The 19,531-nt window shown below is 44.8% G+C and overlaps 1 protein-coding gene across 1 annotated transcript; it reads right to left on the bottom strand.

The window, feature by feature from the left end:
• Positions 1 to 1,198: 1,198 nt before the first annotated feature.
• On the bottom strand, positions 1,199 to 10,800 carry LOC145399551 (uncharacterized). Its single transcript, XM_080272149.1, has 4 exons — positions 9,622 to 10,800; positions 7,539 to 8,207; positions 2,986 to 3,048; positions 1,199 to 1,495 (listed from the first exon to the last, which is right to left on the bottom strand). The coding sequence occupies exons 1-4, from the start codon at positions 10,798 to 10,800 to the stop codon at positions 1,199 to 1,201; spliced, it is 2,208 nt and encodes a 735-aa protein (XP_080128275.1).
• Positions 10,801 to 19,531: the final 8,731 nt, after the last annotated feature.

Raw genomic sequence — 19,531 nt, 5'->3', positions numbered from 1 at the left:
ACAGACGGAAGTTTAGGGAGTGAATAACATAATAGATTAGAGCAGAGAAGAGCGGTTGCAAGTTCACTGATACCAGTGATAAGAAATAATGAACTGAGCATGGATGTAAACTGTTGCTGCATGACTACTGTGATCCTTGCTCTGACCTATGGAAGTGAAGGTTGGACTCTGTTGGAAGGATACAGGTCAAGAGTGAGAGGTGAAGAAATGCATTTAGAAAGGAGGACGACGAGTTACGTGGAGAGACAGGCATATAAGGAAGTGAAGGAGCGTTTTGGTGTTGATGTAGATATGCTGGAATGCATTAGGAGTGCAGATGTGAACAAGGAACAGAGACACTGCGTTATCCTGGATGCCCAAAAACTGGTGATTTACAATGAGGGAATCAGAAAGTGATAATACCGCTTTTCCTTCACTTACATCCATCTCATACCACTACCCCAACTCTCCCCACACTAACTCATCAGCTAGATATGATACAGCTCTTGTGCGCCTGGACTCAAGGCGGTGTCTCAGTTCCTTTGTGAGCACCTGTACATTGAGATGGTTTGGCCATGTGGAGAAAATTTAAGAACTGGTATCGGCTAGGAGGAGTGGGAGACCGAAGATAATTGGGCGAAAAGGTATATGAGAAAGGAGTTAAGAGTTATGAACTGGAGATGTGATGGCGATAGGCAAGGTGACATGGAGGCGATTGATTGTGACTACTGCTTTCGGCATTAAGGCGTCTAGCTATAGGTAGAGTGATAGGTGACAGTACACAGTAATTTTCCTTCACTCCTCTTTCTTCAGCTACTCTCTCCCTGAATCAGCTCTCACTCCTATCTGTCAGAGTCATGATTGTTACAACAGTGAACTAGGCAGGTGTGTAGGTTCTAATCATGACCTAGTCTAAAGAAAATGACCGAAATTGAACTGGCCATCAAGGAATTACCACAGCAAGGGAAATTAAAACACTTTGAGAAATTAGAAAAATAATGTAATAAAAGATCCACAATACAAACTCACCAGACAACTATCAATCACTTGCACATGCACACTCCACCCACCCACACACACAAACACATTAGGGACATAGATGAAGAGCGAGGTGATCCCCAGGGTGACCGTGCTCATCTGGATAGGATCCACTGCACTACAGTATAGGAACAACCATTCACTATGGCTGCAGAAGCTGAACAATGTCCAAACTCCAGGGTTACCACAGGCAGGCAGCAGCACAATACCCTAGACACCAGGGCACTGGAGAAGAAGGGCACACTCCTTTGCCTTCCCGGAGGCGGTGTTGTCCTGGCAAGGCTCCAAACACCAGGATTTCAACAGGCAGCCAGCAGTACAATACCCCAAACACCAGGGCACTGGAGAAGAAGGCACACTCCTTTGCCCTCCCAGAGGCGTCAGTTGTCCTGGGCAGCAGAGCTACGCCACTGCGTCTCTCCCAAAGGTGGCAGTCATCCAGGCTAACAGTGCTACGCCAGTACATCACTGCATCCCACTGCCAAAACATATATATACAAATGGCACAAGACTAATCCACAATATACATACGTATCCACAACCACTCTTAAACCGTATGACAATAACAACACGTATTGTAAGTTTAAGGGAAGAACGAACAGTGAAGTGAAGAAAAAATAAAGTAACACTTACTCTAAGTTAGAAAGGATGGGAACACACAGTTGAGAGGGCAGTTGTCCTGACGCCAGTCTGGAAAGTACTAACTCACCACTGCTATCCCTTCAGCTTACAACACTTCTGTTGAGACTACAGAAGCCTCAATCCACAAAGCCTCGAACATCTTTTCAGACCATTCAAGCTAAACCGAAGCCAAATGATAACTTCTAAACAAAACAACGATACCGAACTGAGAAATCAAGACTGGTTCAGTGTGACTTACCCTGACACATCCCCCCAATCAAACTTATATTAAACTTAATATAAGCACGCAACACAGGGTATAGTCACACTCACTTAGGATATAGTTCCTCTACAGCCTGTCACGGCCTACTTAACACACCAGCTATGACATTGTCTTCCCCAGGTATATACTCGATGTCAAACTCATATGGTTGCAATGCCAATGTCCATCTCAATCTCCCATTCGAATTCTGCATATTACGAATGTAGGTCAGGGGCTGATGGTCAGTTTGTAGGATAAATTTCTTACCTTTCAGATAGAAATCAAAATACTTTAATGCCCACACAACTGCTAAGCACTCCTTCTCTATCGTAGAATACCTCTTCTCTCGATCTAGTAACTTCCGGCTTGCATAGGAAACCGGCTTCAACACTCCACCAGCTTCTTGAAGTAAAACTGCACCCAACCCTTCATTACTTGCATCTGTTCTAAGGAAAAAGGTCTTGGTACGGTCCGGCAAAATTAGGATAGGTTCTCTAGTCAGGGCCTCTCTCAACTCAAAAAACTTCTCCTCCAAACTTGGAGTCCAAGGAAGATTATTAGGACTATTTTTCTTCAACATGTTCGATAGAGGGCCCGTAAGAGTAGAAGCAATAGGGATGAACTTCCTATAAAAATTAATGGACCCAAGGAATGATCTTAACCGAGACTTAGTTTTAGGGAGATTAATATTCTGAATAGCATCAACCTTACCTTCCTGGGGCTTAATGGTATTATTCCCTAAAGAATACCCAAGATAATTAATACAACTGTACCCTAGGAAGCACTTCTTTGGCCCGGCAGTAAGCCCATGCTCACGGAGACGGTCAGGACGTTCCGAAGTTCACTCATGTGGTTCTGCCAATCTTTACTGTGAATGACCACATTATCAAAATTGCAGCATGTGAGCTGCAGGCCCTTAACCCGAGACGTCCCGTCAATGTATTGATATGTTGCAACATTTTGCATTTGCCAGTCCCATCGACGTACTGGTACGTTTTGCAGTTGCAAGTTGCATAATTTCCACAATTTTCAAAATTCGCGCAAGATTTTTGGTACGTAGCATCGCACGACCTTCCCCTACTTGCCACCAGGCAGGGACACTTGGTGACCCTGCGCGACCCGCGCTCACCTGCGGCTCGGTCACTCACCTGTTAGCAACGGTCCTGCTCAGACATGACGTATAGAGGTCTCTTGGAGGAGGAAATTCAAGCTGCCCTGGATGCCTTTACTGGCAATAGTGATTCGCCACTCGATGACGAGGAGATGGACAAAGATTATGTCCAACCAGAGGATGTGGAAAGCAGCAGCAGTGATGAGGAAGTCCCGTCCCCCAGGAAGTGGTGCTATGTTACTTATCATGCTTCGAGGACGAGGACAAGGACGAGGACAGAGCCGTGGGACGTGCTGCCACGTGGTACGGCCGAGAGGTTATTACTCATCGCGGCCCAGAGCGCATGCCACATCGTTCTAACAGGTATGGGCCAAGTGTTTTGTTTGGGGATGGCGGAAGTGGCATTGAGGGAGTGGGGAGTGAAAGGGAAAGTGTTGGGAGGAGTGTGGAGAGTGAGAGTGGAGGGAGTGAGTCACGTGGTGGTGTGAGACAGGGAAGTGAGGATGGGTGGTGAATCACGTGGTGTGGTGATGGAGCAGGGAGGTGAGGAGGAGCCACTCCCCAGCACATCTTATGCTCCCCAATATTCCCGGGCTTCCTCCCCACAGCCCCCTGATGTTCCCCAAGGCCGTAAGGGTAAGGGAAAGGGGAAGGGTAAAGGCTGAGGGAAGAGGAGTGCGAGTCGGGGAGCCCTACACACTTCTCTTCCCCAATCTCCCCCACCATCATCTCCTCCCCACCCTGATGAAGGCGAGGATGGGGATGATCGGAACGAGGATTTTGTGTCTTGGAATTGGGAGGATGGGAGTGATTTTACTCCCCTCATTCACCCATTCACTGAGCAGGGGCGTGCTGGATGCATTGCTCCCGGTATTCACCTTAATTCAACCAGGCTGGATTTTTTCCACCTTTTCTTCAGTGAGGCTTTTGTGGAGGAAATAGTGGAACAAACAAACCAGTTCGCTAACAGCCAGCGCCGTGAGAGTGAAAGACAGGGCACAAGGAGCAGGCATTCTGTCCTTTATGATTACCCAGTCTCCCTTGCAGAAATGTTTTTGTTTTTGGCCTTGGTACTTTTGATGGGTATTGTACGGAAGAACCGAATTCCTGCATACTGGACAAGGGATCCTATTATGCTTACACCAATATTTGGCCAAGTAATGAGCCGTAATTGGTTTCAGCAAATTCTAAGCCGCCTCCATTTCTATGATGCTGATGATCATGCAAATGCTAATGACACAGATAAGATGAGGCAAATTAGGTTGGTTTTTGATCACCTAAGGCAGGCATTCCGTTCCTCATTTTATCCCTATAGAGACCTCGTCATAGACGAGAGTCTCGTGTTGTGGAGAGGCAATATTTCATTTCGGCAGTACATACCCAGCAAAAGGCACCGTTTTGGGTTTAAGATCTTTGTTATGTGTGACTGGAGGACTGGGTATGTGGAAGACACAGTCTTGTATACCAATGCACAGACAGACATAATAGAAGATCAGAGTATTGGTCTGTCGGGAGCAGTGGTAAAGACAATGATAGAAGACTATCTTCATCGTGGTCACGTCCTTTACCTTGACAACTGGTACACTAGCCCTCTTCTCGCTCGATATCTACACAGGCATGACACGGGAATCTGTGGGACCGTCAAGGTGAACCGGCGTCACATGGTCAAGATGGGGCAGAAACTTGACAGGAATGAGGTTGTCTTCTTCCAGGCAAACAATATCCTTGCAACAGTGTGGAACCACAATGGAGAAGTCCGCCTCTTGTCCATGGTTCACCGCCCCTTGATGCACCGTACAGAGTCGGTAGATTATCAGAGCGAGAACAGGTGCCACGTATGGAAACCCGAGTTTGTGCTTGATTATAATATCAACATGCGACTGGTGGACCAGTCAGACTCCATGATATCCACTGTCGAGTGTGCCAGGACCACGATGAAGTGGTACAAAAAACTATTCTTTCACCTGCTTGACATTACTGCCCTGAATTGCCACCACCTTCACGCCATGACAACAGGAGTTCAGGAAACCTTTGAAGGGTTTGTGAGGGAGCTGACACGAGAGATTGTTGCAAGATATGCGGTTGAAAGGCCCCAACACCGCACCCGCACGGCCCCAGGTGCCCACCCTCCCCTGAGATTATCCGCCCGCCATTTCCCCACTCCCATACCTCCCCAAGCAAATAGACCAAGGCCCCAACGCAGGTGTCACGTGTGTAGCAATTCCCGCGTGAGACCCACCACTCAGAGAAAGGACACCCGCTTTGAGTGTGTTCAATGTGACGTGGGTCTGTGTATTCACCCATGTTTCAGTGAGTTTCACATGCTCCTGCACTTCTGATAAGGTGTGAATGCGATAGGACGCTGATACTCTGAAATAAATGCCACAAACAGACGCTCAGTGTAATTATAAGGCCTGTAGATCTGTAAATAATAGTATGGAAGTGAAAACGGGTGTAATATAAGTGGAAAATTATTATGCAAGTGTATGAATGTTATCTAAGTGGAAACATACCTTGCGAGGGTATTTTGATGCGATATTCAGACGCTCAGTGGAATAAATAAGGCCCGTGAATATGTAAATAGAAGTCTACAAGTGAACACGAGTGTAATATAAGTGGAATATTAGTATGTAAGTGTATGAGTAATTTCTAAGTGGAAACATACCTTGCGAGGGTATTTTGATGCGATATTCAGATGCTCAGTTGAATAAATAAGGCCCGTAAATATGTAAATAGGAGTCTACAAGTGAACACTGGTGTAATATAAGTGGAATATTAGTATGTAAGTGTATGAGTATTATGTTGGTCGAAACATTCATTGCGAGGGTATTTTCATGTGATATTCTGACGCTCACTAGGATAAATGTCAGTAAATATATATAGTGCAGAATAGGGTGTAAATGGGTGTAATGTAAGTGGTAAAGTATATTGGGATTGAAGAAATAAAGTAAAAGTGGAAACACGAGTGTTAGAGAGTGTGCTTGCTACGAGATTATGCGCTAGCATTTCGCTAAATGCCCTCGTAATGAATGTAAATAATTGAAAACGTTTACAGTGGTGGAGGAAAGGTTCAATGTAAAGAAGAAAATATTATGAATGAAAGTCATAAAACAATGTTGTATGTTGAAATACGAGTCGTAGCGAGTGCACTGAGTATGCATGTGTGCTATACTTACGCTACTTGTCAGAATGAAAACAGATGAAAACATTTACATACAGTACAAAATGGTAAAATGGCATTGAAACAGTAGTATACAAGTAGAAAAAATGATATGTTGACTGAAACAAGAAACTTTGCACATAGCATTTTACCAATCGGACCAAACTCGCTATGCTCACGCGAAGGTACAATGCTTATTTTTCATATATATGTCATTGAAATTCATTATATTGTTATTCTTATTGTTTATTAGTTCAAATTCAATAAATGTAGAAGTGTTGTTTGTTGTTTCTCCCAAAATTACCTACCATAGAAAACGTGAGCGCCTCACACCTCTATGATAGAATACGATACCTGTTGCATGGGACCTCACCTGTTCTGACCAGTTGCGGACCACGGTAAGCCTTTTTTTTATGATTTTCCTTTGTTTCTCAACATAAGCGGAAGTTTTAGCCAAAAAAAATTTTCTTCCAAAAGTGATCGGGATTGGGGGGTGTCAGAGGTGCGAAAGTGGTCGGGACGTGACGGGTTAAGAACCTTCCGCATCAACTTAATGAAACTTGAACAAGCTGTCTTAAGTCCAAAAGGCATCCTGGTGAACTGCATAAGCCCTTGGCTAGTTTCAAAAGCAGTTAGAACCCTTGAATCTGGGTGTAATGGAATTTGCCAGTAACCTTTACAAAGATCTAATTCGGAAATATATTTATCACCAACAAAGTCCGCGAGGTGATCGTCGCGAGTCGGCATAGGTTCCGCATCGAACAGAGTAATGTCATTAAGGGCTCTAAAGTCAACACACAACCGGTAACCTTTCTTCTTAACCAGAACAACTGGGGAACAATATGGGGAAAAGGACGGTTCTATGATACCTAACTCTAGCATCTTCGCTACCTCTTCCTCCATCACTTCTCTCAAGTGATCGGGCACAGGATAGGGTTTCTTATGTACTGGAACGGAAGATGTTAACAATTTCGTGAGTAAAGGAGCTAGTCTTACCCGGCTTATCTGACAGCACATCAGAGTATAGATCTAACAACCCTTTCAATTCTACCTTCTGTTCTGGGGACAGTTCAGGGTTAATATTACATTCTTCAACCTTGTCGCCTATGCTTTCATTTACAAGCAGCAACTCTCCCTCGCTTGTGTCATCTAACTCAATTAGACCAATGCAAATCGACTGAACTAGGCCAGACTGTTCTTTCTCATCCTCTCTCCTGTGATATTTCTTTAGCATGTTGATATGAAAGAGTTTCATCTTACCCTTAACTCTAATGACAATCTACGTTATTACGACATTCTACTACCTCATAAGGTCCCTTCCATTGCATAGTTAGCTTATTATGGCTGCTAGGTAGCAGAAGTAGTACCTCATCTCCAACAGATAGACTTCTGGGCTTGGCTTTCTTGTCAAAATATTCCCTATATTTTCGTGCACTGATCTTTGAATTGGAAATTGCCAGCTCAGCAGCTTCCTCCAATCTCTGATGCAACTCGAGAACGTGTCGGTAGGAATTTCTAAGGTCCTGATCAAGTTCTTCATTAGTGAGTAATTCATGTAGGATGGTAAGGGGACCCAAAACATTATGACCATACAGCAACTCAAAAGGTGAAAACTTAAAGCTGTCATTGGGTATCTCTCTATATGCGAACAAAACTTCTGGGATGTACTGGTCCCAATCTTCAGGGTGATTAGTAAACGCCTTGCGTAGCATGGACTTAAGAGTGCCATTCATTCGCTCAACACAACTGTTGGATGCAGTGAGATAGGGACTGGAGTGCACAGCTTTTACGGAGAGAAGTTTATTAATCTCTTTCATGAGATCAGATTCGAATTGTGGGCCAGTGTCTGATAGTATCTCCTTGGGAATACCTACCCTAGAAAATATATCTACCAAACTCTCAGCAACAGTAATGGTGTCTGTCTCCTGCAAGGGGACAGCTTCCGGAAATCTGGTAGCACAGTCTATCACCGTTAAAATATAATGGTGTCCTCTGTCGGACACTGGAGATATTGGGCCAATGATATCAACAGCCACCTTGGAAAATGGTTCACATACGAGGGGCATCATAGACATAGGCACAGGTTTTATTCTACCCTTATGAGTTCATTTCTGACGTCCCGCAAGATTTACAGAACCTCTCGATATCGGCTCCTATCCCTGGCCAAAAAGAACTTTTGATAAACTTTCCCTGCCGTCTTACGATGGGAAAAATGGCCAGACAGCAGTCCATCATAAGCAAGCTTCAGTATCTGCAACCTATATGATTTAGGTACAAGAAGCTGCTTGTCTCCTACTTTTGTTGGGTCCCTACTGTCAACACATACTTGGTATAATAAGCCATCAAATACCTGGTAATTGACGGTATGCCCATGGTGAGAAGTAGAATGGCCCTTCTGCTGTAGGCTCCACACAGACTTCAGCATGCTACACTCATGCTGGGCCTTTAGAAAAGACTCTTTGTCGGTTGGAATGTCCATATCTGTAGTATGCAAAGGTGTGTTGGTTAACCCGCCCCATCCCGACCACTTTTTCACCACTGACTCCCCCCAATCCCGACCTTTTTTGGATTTTTTTTTTTTTTTTTTTGCTCAAACCACTGCATTTGGTGAGAAACATCGAAAATCCATAGAGAAATCGCTCACCTGAGGTTTAAAATACTTGATACAGATAGGAGTACCTCCTTACCTTACTGTGTTTTCTAACAGGCTGGCACCAAAGAAAACGAGTTCTATGGGAGGATAACTATTTCACACCACTCATAAAAGGTATTCATTTATTTACTTGGTACAAATTTACATGTAGTATGAGAGTATATTGGTTTTCAAGCAGTAATATAGGCATTATAAGCATTGTTTCACTCACTAACTCATCACCATACCTGACCTTTTTTTGCCACATTACCTGATCATCATTTCTGACTGTTTCTTCCTCTAATGCTATGTAAAGTTTGTCCTCCACATTGTCATTGATTGGGGAATCACTCTAGCCCTGAATTTCGTACCATGGCATGACATGGCTTTACTGGCCAGGTCACTGATAACAGGTGCATTGCTGAGACAATGGCATGCAGGGGGGGGGAGGTCATGCTGGGTAAGGCATTGTCCCTGCCTGGCATCTTGTAGAGGAAGGTGTCACATGTACACGTACCAAAAATCACTCGCGAAAATTGAAAATTGTGCAAATTAGGGACCTTGCAATTTTTTTGCGTTTATGTACGTCGACGGGATTGGCAGTGACAATACGTGTGGACGTTAAAGAACGTCGACGGGACGCCGCGGGTTAAGGGCTTCTTAGCCGCAGTTCTGGTCTGCACAACAGTGACAGAAACCTCAGCTTTATCCTCCACCTGCTTCAACTGGTCACAGACTGTGAAAGGAGGCACTGTTACCATGGAAACCAGGCCTAACAAAACATCTGTAAACCTAACAGGGGCTATGACAGCCCTTACCTCACCTTCAAAGAACTTACTCTTGATAGTAACCAAAGCTGTGGGAAAGTGCTTAGGTGTACCTAGAAAATCGTACACTGTACAACGAGGGCCACCTCGTGCACTCTTATGGACCAGCTTGGGGTTGATGAGCACAGTTGAACAACCAGTATCTAAGATAACTTCAGCACAACGACCGTTAACTTTCCCATTTGGATCCACGATTGCACCAGGAGGCGACGGCTCACTTTCGAATACGAAGCTAACCTTAGGAGACGTATGAGGGGTGGAGAGCTCCGGGCACTCTGGCTTCTTGTGACCTTTTTTTCCACAAAGGAAACACTTTGGGACAAACTGCCTACTAACACTGGGCTTACTATCGTCCTTGTTAGAAGTAACTCCCTTACTAAGTATCTCACTTTTACCCTCACTCTTACCTGGTTTACTAGGCCTTAGGTGTCTGTCTGAAATATGGGCACTCCTAAACAAATCAGCTGCCTGAGCTAGTGCCGAATTATTAACTTGGCCCTTTTCCTTCAAGAACACACCCAATTCAGGCGAACAACTGCTCAAAAACTGGTCTCTGACAACAAAGTTAAACAATGATTCATAGTACTCTCCTACCTCGGAAAGTGACAACCATCGCTTTAAGACGAGTTCAAGCCTAGACAGGAACTGAAGGTAGGATTCGTCAGCTTGAACCTTCATGCTCCTAAATTGCCTATGATAGGAGCCTGTGTCTACCTGAAAGGCTTTTAACAAGGCACGTTTAAGCTGACCATAGTTACTAGAAACCTCTGAAGGCAAACCTACATATATTCTCAATGCTTTGCTCTTCAAATATGAACCGAGATGTAAAGCTAAATCTTCGTCCTTCCACCCATAGAAAGCCGAAACTTTTTCAGACCTAGATATATAAGTATCCATATCCTCACCATCTGAAAAATATGGAATCCGGGGCTTTCCTGAATCATCTTTTGGACGAACAGACCCACCCGGTTCTGGAGCTTTAGCCTGAGCCAAAGCAAGCTCGTGGTCTCGCTGTTTCGCACGCTCTTCTCTCTCGAGCTTTTCCTTAGCAGCTTCCCTCGCAGCCTGTCTTTCTTCACGTTCCTCAGCCTGCTTAATGAGCTTCTGAATCTCGTCCAAAGACAGTCCCGAGTCTTGACCCAACCGTAATATCTCGGCAATGTAAGACATCCTGAAAATGCTATAAAACCCTAGAAGCTAATCATGGAAGGAGGAGTGTATGTGAAAAAAAAAAATAAAGAAAAGAAAATAAAGTAGAAAACAGACAAAACAGCGAATTAATTACCCCACTGAGGCTACCTTAAAGGCCAGTCACATCCTACTCACTGCGCCAATTGTCAGGGTCATGATTGTTACAACAGTGAATTAGACAGGTGTGTAGGTTCTAATCATGACCTGGTCTAAAGAAAATGACCGAAAGTGAACTGGCCATCAAGGAATTACCACAGCAAGGGAAATTAAAACACTTTGAGAAATTGGAAAAATAATATAATAAAAGATCCACAATACAAACTCACCAGACAACTATCAATCACTTGCATATGCACACTCCACCCACCCACACACACAAACACATTAGGGACATAGATGAAGAGCGAGGTGATCCCCAGGGTGACCGCGCTCATCTGGATAAGATCCACCGCACTACAGTATAGGAACAACCATTCACTATGGCTGCAGAAGCTGAACAATGTCCAAACTCCAGGGTTACCACAGGCAGGCAGCAGCACAATACCCTAGACACCAGGGCACTGGAGAAGAAGGGCACACTCTTTTGCCCTCCCGGAGGCGACGTTGTCCTGGCAAGGCTCCAAACACCAGGATTTCATCAGGCAGCCAGCAGTACAATACCCCCAAACACCAGGGCACTGGAGAAGAAGGCACACTCCTTTGCCCTCCCAGAGGCGTCAGTCGTCCTGGGCAGCAGAGCTACGCCACTGCGTCTCTCCCAAAGGTGGCAGTCGTCCAGGCTACGCCACTACATCACTGCATCACTGCGTCCCACTGCCAAAACATACATGTATACAAACGGCATAAGACCAATCCACAATATACATACGTACCCACAACCACTCTTAAACCGTATGACAATAACAACACATATTGTAAGTTTAAGGGAAGAACGAACAGTGAAGCGAAGAAGAAAAAATAAAGTAACACTTACTCTAAATTAGAAAGGATGGGAACACACAGTTGGGAGGGCAGTTGTCCTGATGCCAGTCTGGAACGTACTAACTTACCACTGCTATCTCTTCAGCTTACAACACTTCTGTTGAGACTACAGAAGCCTCAATCCACAAAGCCTCGAACATCTTTTCAGACCATTCAAGCTAAACCGAAGCCAAATGATAACTTCGAAACAAAACAATGATACCGAACTGAGACAACAAGCCTGGTTCAGTGTGACTTACCCTGACACTATCTCATACCAACTTTCATCTTTCCATTTCTTCTCTACCTTTCTCCTGATATGCTGTCCCTTTCTCCTCTTTCCTCTCTCAGTCCTTTACTCCTCTGTATTTCTATTTTCATCTCTTGCTGCTTCTCTCTGTTCATCATCCCTTCCACCTGTCCATCACACTTCCTCTTTTACTTTCCCATTCTCTTTCAATCTCTCTTGCCCTGCTTTGTGCCTCTGTCCTTCTGGTCATTTCTCCCTTCCTCATTTCTTCTAATCTCCCCTCCTTCTTTCCTCCAGTTTCTCTCCTGCCAACACGTTCTCAGGGGTCATAATCACATCATGGGCAGCATTCCACCTTAGACAATTCCGGTGCTGTTCCTCCCTCACTTCCCCCCTCTGACTTCCTCATGGCTAACATTAAAATTTCTTCAGCTGATGTATTTTCTGCCATTGTTGGCCTCAGTACTAATAAGGCATACGGGCCTGATGGAGTCCCTCCTGTTGTTCTCAAAAACTATTCTTCTGTGCTTACTCCCTGCCTAGGCAAACTCTTTCGCCTTTGTCTGTCAACTTTTGTACCTTTTCTTCTTGCTGGAAGTTTGCTTTCATTCAGCCAGTCCCGAAGAAGGATGACCATTCCCAACCCTCTAACTATCATCCAATTGCTTTAACCCTTTAACCGCGGGTGTCATCCCAGAATGACATTGCAAAAACTGGACCAAACCGCAGGTGTCATTCTGGAATGTTTGTGAATATATTGAATACCGCGCGTTTTTTCTGCACGCCAATTGTTTCAAGGGAGAGTAGATATTAACCCTTTAACCGCAGGTGTCATCTCAGTATGACATTGCAAAAACTGGACCAAACTGCGGGTGTCATTCTGGAATGTTTGTGAATATTTTGAATACTGCGTGTTTTTTCCGCGCGCCAATTGTTTCAAGGGAGAGTAGCTATTAAGTTCTTTCACTCTAGCCGACCCCCACCTCCCTCCTCCCACCCCCCGGGCCCCCCACCCCACCCCTGACCAAACACGCATCAGTATCTGTCCAGCTGTGTGAGTGACAACACTGGTGATGTGGCAGTGAAGTGCGGGCAATTACAGTGCCTTTTACCTGCCTCAGTGAACACAGAGTGGGTGTTTATCGTATGTGCAGTGTTCATATATGTTTATAGTATTATTATCAGAATGAGGTTGGCATTTGGTAATGGTGTGTGAGCGAAAAATAGTGATTTTAGATCGCTCACTTCTAATGGCACTGCCCATCCAGTGATAGTCAACGAAATCATGAAACCTACATCATTGCAAATCCGAAGGTTAGTACTTTCTAATGGTACCTTATTTTTCGCTCTAGATTTATTCTGTGCAGAGTTATAAAGGTTTAAAGTTTGTTTACATTTTGGCTGGAACCCCCGCGGGGGGGGCCAGTCGGGTCAAAACAATGCCCGCGGTTAAAGGGTTAACATCCTGTATCTCAAAGGTTTTTGAGTCAATTCTTAATAGAAAAATTTTAAAGCATCTTTCCTATCACAACCTTCTTTCTGATCGTCAGTATGGGTTCCGTCAGGGACGCTCCACAGGCGATCTTCTCACCTACCTTTCAGATGCCTGGTCATCCTCCTTTCGGGACTTTGGCGAAAGCTTTGCCATTGCACTTGACATCTCAAAGGCTTTCGATCGAGTCTGGCATAAATCTTTAATTTCCAAACTCCCCTCTTACGGTTTCTATCCTACTATCTGTGCCTTCATCTCTAGTTTCCTTTCTGGTCGTTCTATAGCCGCTGTTGTAGACAGCTATCGTTCTTCTCCTAGATCTATTAACAGTGGTGTTCCTCAGGGCTCTGTCCTATCACCAACTCTCTTCCTTTTATTCATCAATGACCTTCTAAGCTGTACATCTAACCCTATCCACTCATACGCTGATGACTCCACCCTTCACCTTTCCATTTGATTCCCACAACGTCCATCTCAGCAGTTACTTCAACAGGCAAGGGATGAGGCTATGGCACACCTAATGTCTGACTTGGCTCGTATCTCTGACTGGGGTAAAAATAATCTGGTTGTTTTTAATGCATCAAAGACTCAGTTTTTGCACCTATCAACCCGACAAAATCTGCCACAGGTATACCCACTTATGTTTAATAATACTCAACTTAATCCTGCATCATCATTGAACATGCTTGGGGTTTCATTTGCTCGGGACTTGTCTTGGAAAGATCATATTACATCTCTTGTAAAATCTGCTTCCAAGCGATTGGGTGTGCTAAGCCGACTCCGTTCCTTCTTTACCCCTGAACAATTGTTGACTCTATACAGGGGTTTTATCCGCCCCTGTGTGGAGTACAACTCTCATGTGTGGGGAGGCTCCCCACATACAGCTCTTCTCAATAGGGTGAAGTCAAAGGCTTTTCGTCTCATTAACTCTCCCCCTCTTACTGACTCCCTTCAACCTCTGTCTCTTCGTCGCTGTGTTGCATCTTTATCTCTTTTCTATCGCTACTTCAGTGGTCACTGTTCCTCTGAACTGTCTGCATGCATTCCTCCACTTCTATGACGGGCACGTAGCACCCGTCTAGCAGCAAACTCTCACCCCTTTTCTGTCCAAATCTCTAATGCAAGAGTCAACCGTTACTCCTAGTCCTTCATTTATGCAACAGGTCAACTCTTCAACTGTCTCCTTCTGTCTGTATTTCCTGCTTCCTATGATCTCCAGTCTTTCAAACGCAGTGTGTCCAGGCATCTCGAAATGAATGGATCTTGAATTTGGCTCTCTCTTGTATTTGTTTTTCTCTTGGAGGGAACAGTATTGCGGGCTCATTGCCTTTGGTTCCTTCTTCCTCACATAAAAAAAAAAAAATCTTAAACTGTCTCTGGCATAAAAGTATATAAGACTGCTTGTTTATACATTTGTCTTCATTCATACAGTTACCAAAAATTTCACAGCCAAACTATAATGAGATGGAGGGATGGATTGGAGAGGTGTATGGGGGAGGGGTGAGCTGAGAGGGCGACATGGAGGCGATTTATTTGCTGCCACCCTTAACGGGATTAAGGCGTCTGGCAATAGATAGATAGAAAATATACATAATTCCTGGTAATAATTAGTTGTTATGGATATGTGTTTAGCGCAAAAAAATGGCTAAGCTCCTTCATGAATACAAAGGCAGGTCACTATAAGGCACAGTGCATGGCAGCTGAGGAGGAGGACAAGTGAGATGACCTGACAGGGAGGACATGTTACACCAGGATCAGGACACGACATCAGGACACAACATCAGGCCACGACATCAGGACACAACATCAGGCCACGACATCAGGACACAACATCAGGACACGACATCAGGACACATCAGGACACGACATCACACGACATCAGGACACGACATCAGGACACTACATCAGGACACTACATCAGGACACGACATCAGGACACAACATCAGGACACGACATCAGGACACATCAGGACACGACATCAGGACACGACATCACACGACATCAGGACACGACATTAGGACACGCCATCAAGACACGACATCAGGACACGACATTAGGACACGACATTAGGACACGACACTAGGACACGCCATCAAGACACGACATCACACGACGTCAGGACACGACATCACACGACATCAGGACACGACATTAGGACACGACATCAGGACACGACATCAGGATACGACATCACATGAAATCAGGATACGATATCAGGACACGACATCAGGACACGACATCACATGACATCAGGACACGACATCAGGGCACGACATCACATGACATCAGGACACGACAACACATGACACCAGGACACATCAGGACACGACATCACATGACATCAGGACACGACATCAGGGCACGACATCACATTACATCAGGACACGACATCACATGACATCAGGACACGACATCAGGACACGACATCACATGACATCAGGACACGACATCAGGGCACGACATCACATGACATCAGGACACGACATCACATGACATCAGGACACGACATCACATGACATCAGGACACGACATCAGGGCACGACATCACATGACATCAGGACACGACATCAGGACACGACATCACACGACATCAGGACACGACATCACACGACATCAGGACACGACATCACATGACATCAGGGCACGACATCAGGACACGACATCACACGACATCAGGACACGACATCACATGACATCAGGGCACGACATCAGGACACGACATCAGGACACGACATCAGGACACGACATCACACGACATCAGGACACGACATCACATGACATCAGGACACATCACATGACATCAGGACACGACATCAGGGCACGACATCAGGACACGACATCACACGACATCAGGACACGACATCACATGACATCAGGGCACGACATCAGGACACGACATCACACGACATCAGGACACGACATCAGGACACGACATCACACGACATCAGGACACGACATCACATGACATCAGGACACGACATCACATGACATCAGAACACGACATCAGGACACGACAGACGCAAAAATAAGGAAGTAGATTAATCAGTATAATATTCCCTTCGCTATGACGGCCTCATGTTTTTCTTTTTGTCTGTCTGTCTATCTATTGCCAGACGCCTCAATCCCGTAATGGGTGGCCAAAAACAAATCGCCTCCATGTTGCCCTGTCCCCAGCCATTTTACTGTCCTTCCCGCCAACTCACACGCCCCTCCCTCATATACCTCTACACTCCATCCCTGCATCTCATCCTCTGCCTCCCCCTCCCTCCCCCCTCCTCTTTTTGTCATTTCTTTATTTTTTCTTTCTTTTTTCTTCCACTCATCCTATTGAAGGGGTTACACAGTCTCCATTATTTCAGAAAGAAGACATTTTTTAATATCAACAAATCTAGGTCTTGTTCCCACTGGATTATTTCATTTGTCTTGCGAGCAACCCCTGGCAATGAAAAGATTAAATAAAAAGAAAGATAACAAGAAGACCGAACGTAAGAGCTAGCGGTGTGTGAAAATTGGCTTTAACATGTAGTGTGAGAAACTGAGAGATATTACAGGACGGAGAGAGGAAGATGACAAGGAGAGAGAGAGAGAGAGAGAGAGAGAGAGAGAGAGAGAGAGAGAGAGAGAGAGAGAGAGACAGAGAGACAGACAGACAGACAGACAGAGAGACAGACAGACAGTGAGACAGACAGACAGAGAGACAGAGACAGAGAAATTAGGGACAGAGTACGAAGAAGAGAGTTGTAAGAGGGGAAAAAAAGCCAATAGGAGGAGACGAGGGAAACAAGAGAGAGAGAGAGAGAGAGAGAGAGAGAGAGAGAGAGAGAGAGAGAGAGAGGTGAGGGTGAGTACTGAGCCTAGCCCCACGCCTCCATTACTAAAACTAAGGCAGGTCTCTGTGTTGTTGTGGGGTCTTAAGGGAAACGCGGGTGAAACAAGTGAAGCGGAAGGAGGGATTGAGTGAAGCAAGATCAGGTGAAACAGAAGAAAAGTAAGAAAGTGAAACAGAAGACAAAAAAGTGAAAAGGAAGGCAAGTAAGAAAGGGATCAAATGAAACAGGATTAAGATGATACACTTAAAGGTGAAGGATTAACTACTCGTATTCAGGCCTATGGTAGCCTAGCCTCGGGACCCTACGCCTCAGAAGGGAAGTATGGTACTGACAATTACTGTTACGGAAACTGGGATGGATAAAATATCAATGGGTTTCTCTCTCTCTCTCTCTCTCTCTCTCTCTCTCTCTCTCTCTCTCTCTCATTCTTATCTGCTTTCTCTTCTCTGGTCTCTCCTGTTTCGTCTCACCCCTTTCCTCTCCTCTCCTCTCATCTCATCTCATCTCTCCTCTTTCTCTCGCACCTTGTCCATACGCACGTTCTCAGCCTACCTCTTCTTCACCCATGCCTCTCCACTTACACACACGACCTTCCTTCATACACTCACCACCATATTCTCACTTATGTTTCTTGGTCTATCTCTCATTCTCATAAAAACCATCACGTTCACACGCCACCCTCCTTTATTATTTCTTTACCTTGCCCTTTCACATAGTTCTTTTCCTGCTGCTTCCTCTACTACCCATCCCTGCTCTCAAATATCACTCTTTCTCTTATAGTGCTTATGTTTTCGCCTGATTCTCGGCCTACATCGCCTTCTGCTCCCACCTACACCCACCCTTCACACTCGCTCCCTCTTATACTCAACCAACTTACTCTTCTACTTGATTTTCAGCCTCCTTATACTTCTGCTTCCAACCACCCGAACTTTGGCACTCAAGATCATCCATATACTTCACCACATCATCCTTTCACCAGGATTTTGGTCTTCCTCCTCTTCTTTCAACCACCTTTGCAATTCTCTCACTGCGCTTTTTTATTATATTTCCTGTTCTTCTCCTTCTATTTAGTTGTCATCTTACTTCTTCCTCTGCTCCCAGTCTTCCCATATTATAGACCTCTTTTCCCTTCCACCTTGATCCACCTCTCCTTCATACTGCAAACAACCTTGTCCTTCCGCCTTGTCGTACCTCGTCTTCATTTTAAACCACCTTGCCCTTCCACCTAGATCCACCCCTCCTTCATTTAAGCTACCTTTTCCTTCCATCTCGGTCCACCTCTCCAGCTCCGGCTCCCATCCACCCTCATATACTTTCACCCACTTCCACCCAGTGACGTGGACCCAGAGCCAAAAATCGCATTCCACCTGCATAAGCTGGAGTTGTAATGAGAGTCCATCAATACTTTAGGTCTGGTGTTCGCTGGTGTTTATGAATAACACAAAACGCCCCGGCACGCATTACCCTCCCGGATAACCGTATTTAATCAGCCAACTTTACACAAATACGGTGAGGCAGGTTAATATGCACTCGCCGCTCCAGCCCGTTTACTTTCGTCTGATTTACCCTCCCAGCTTTTTAATGAAAGGATTCCTGCTCTTGGTTAATGTACTAGGCTCACTCTTTACCAACTCACTTGATCCTCCCCAGTCTCTTTCCTTCTGTCTGTCTGTCATGGTCAATATATTGAGCCCTTCTTCACTGGCACCACCCTTGAACCTCCTCTGTGTCAGGTTAGATCACTCTTTGTTAGTTCTTGACTACATGTGATACGATCATTATTATACTGAAAAGAGAGATTATCGACTTACTGGACACATCGGAGCAATTTAGTTACTTAGTATGAACTCCATGCCATCAAACCAGTATTATTATTTTTTTTTACATTTCCTCACATGTATATACTCTCTCTCTCTCTCTCTCTCTCTCTACGTACTGGATACATCGGAGCAATTTAATTTCTCAGTATAAACTCCGTGCCATCAAACCATTATTGTTTTATTCATTTACATTTCCTCCCATTTATATATTCTCTCTCTCTCTCTCTCTCTCTCTACTTACTGCTGGATACATCGGAGCAATTTAATTACTCGGTATAAACTCCGTGCCATCAAACCATTATTGTTTTTTTTTTACATTTCCTTCCATTTATATACTCTCTCTCTCTCTCTCTCTCT

This window comes from Coenobita brevimanus, chromosome 49 (genome assembly GCF_032717465.1).
Source record: "Coenobita brevimanus isolate Jiangsu-jjx chromosome 49, ASM3271746v2, whole genome shotgun sequence".
Taxonomy (NCBI): Eukaryota; Metazoa; Arthropoda; class Malacostraca; order Decapoda; family Coenobitidae; genus Coenobita; species Coenobita brevimanus.
Note: the sequence above shows the minus strand (reverse complement) of the source record. Positions and strands in the feature narration are given on the sequence as shown.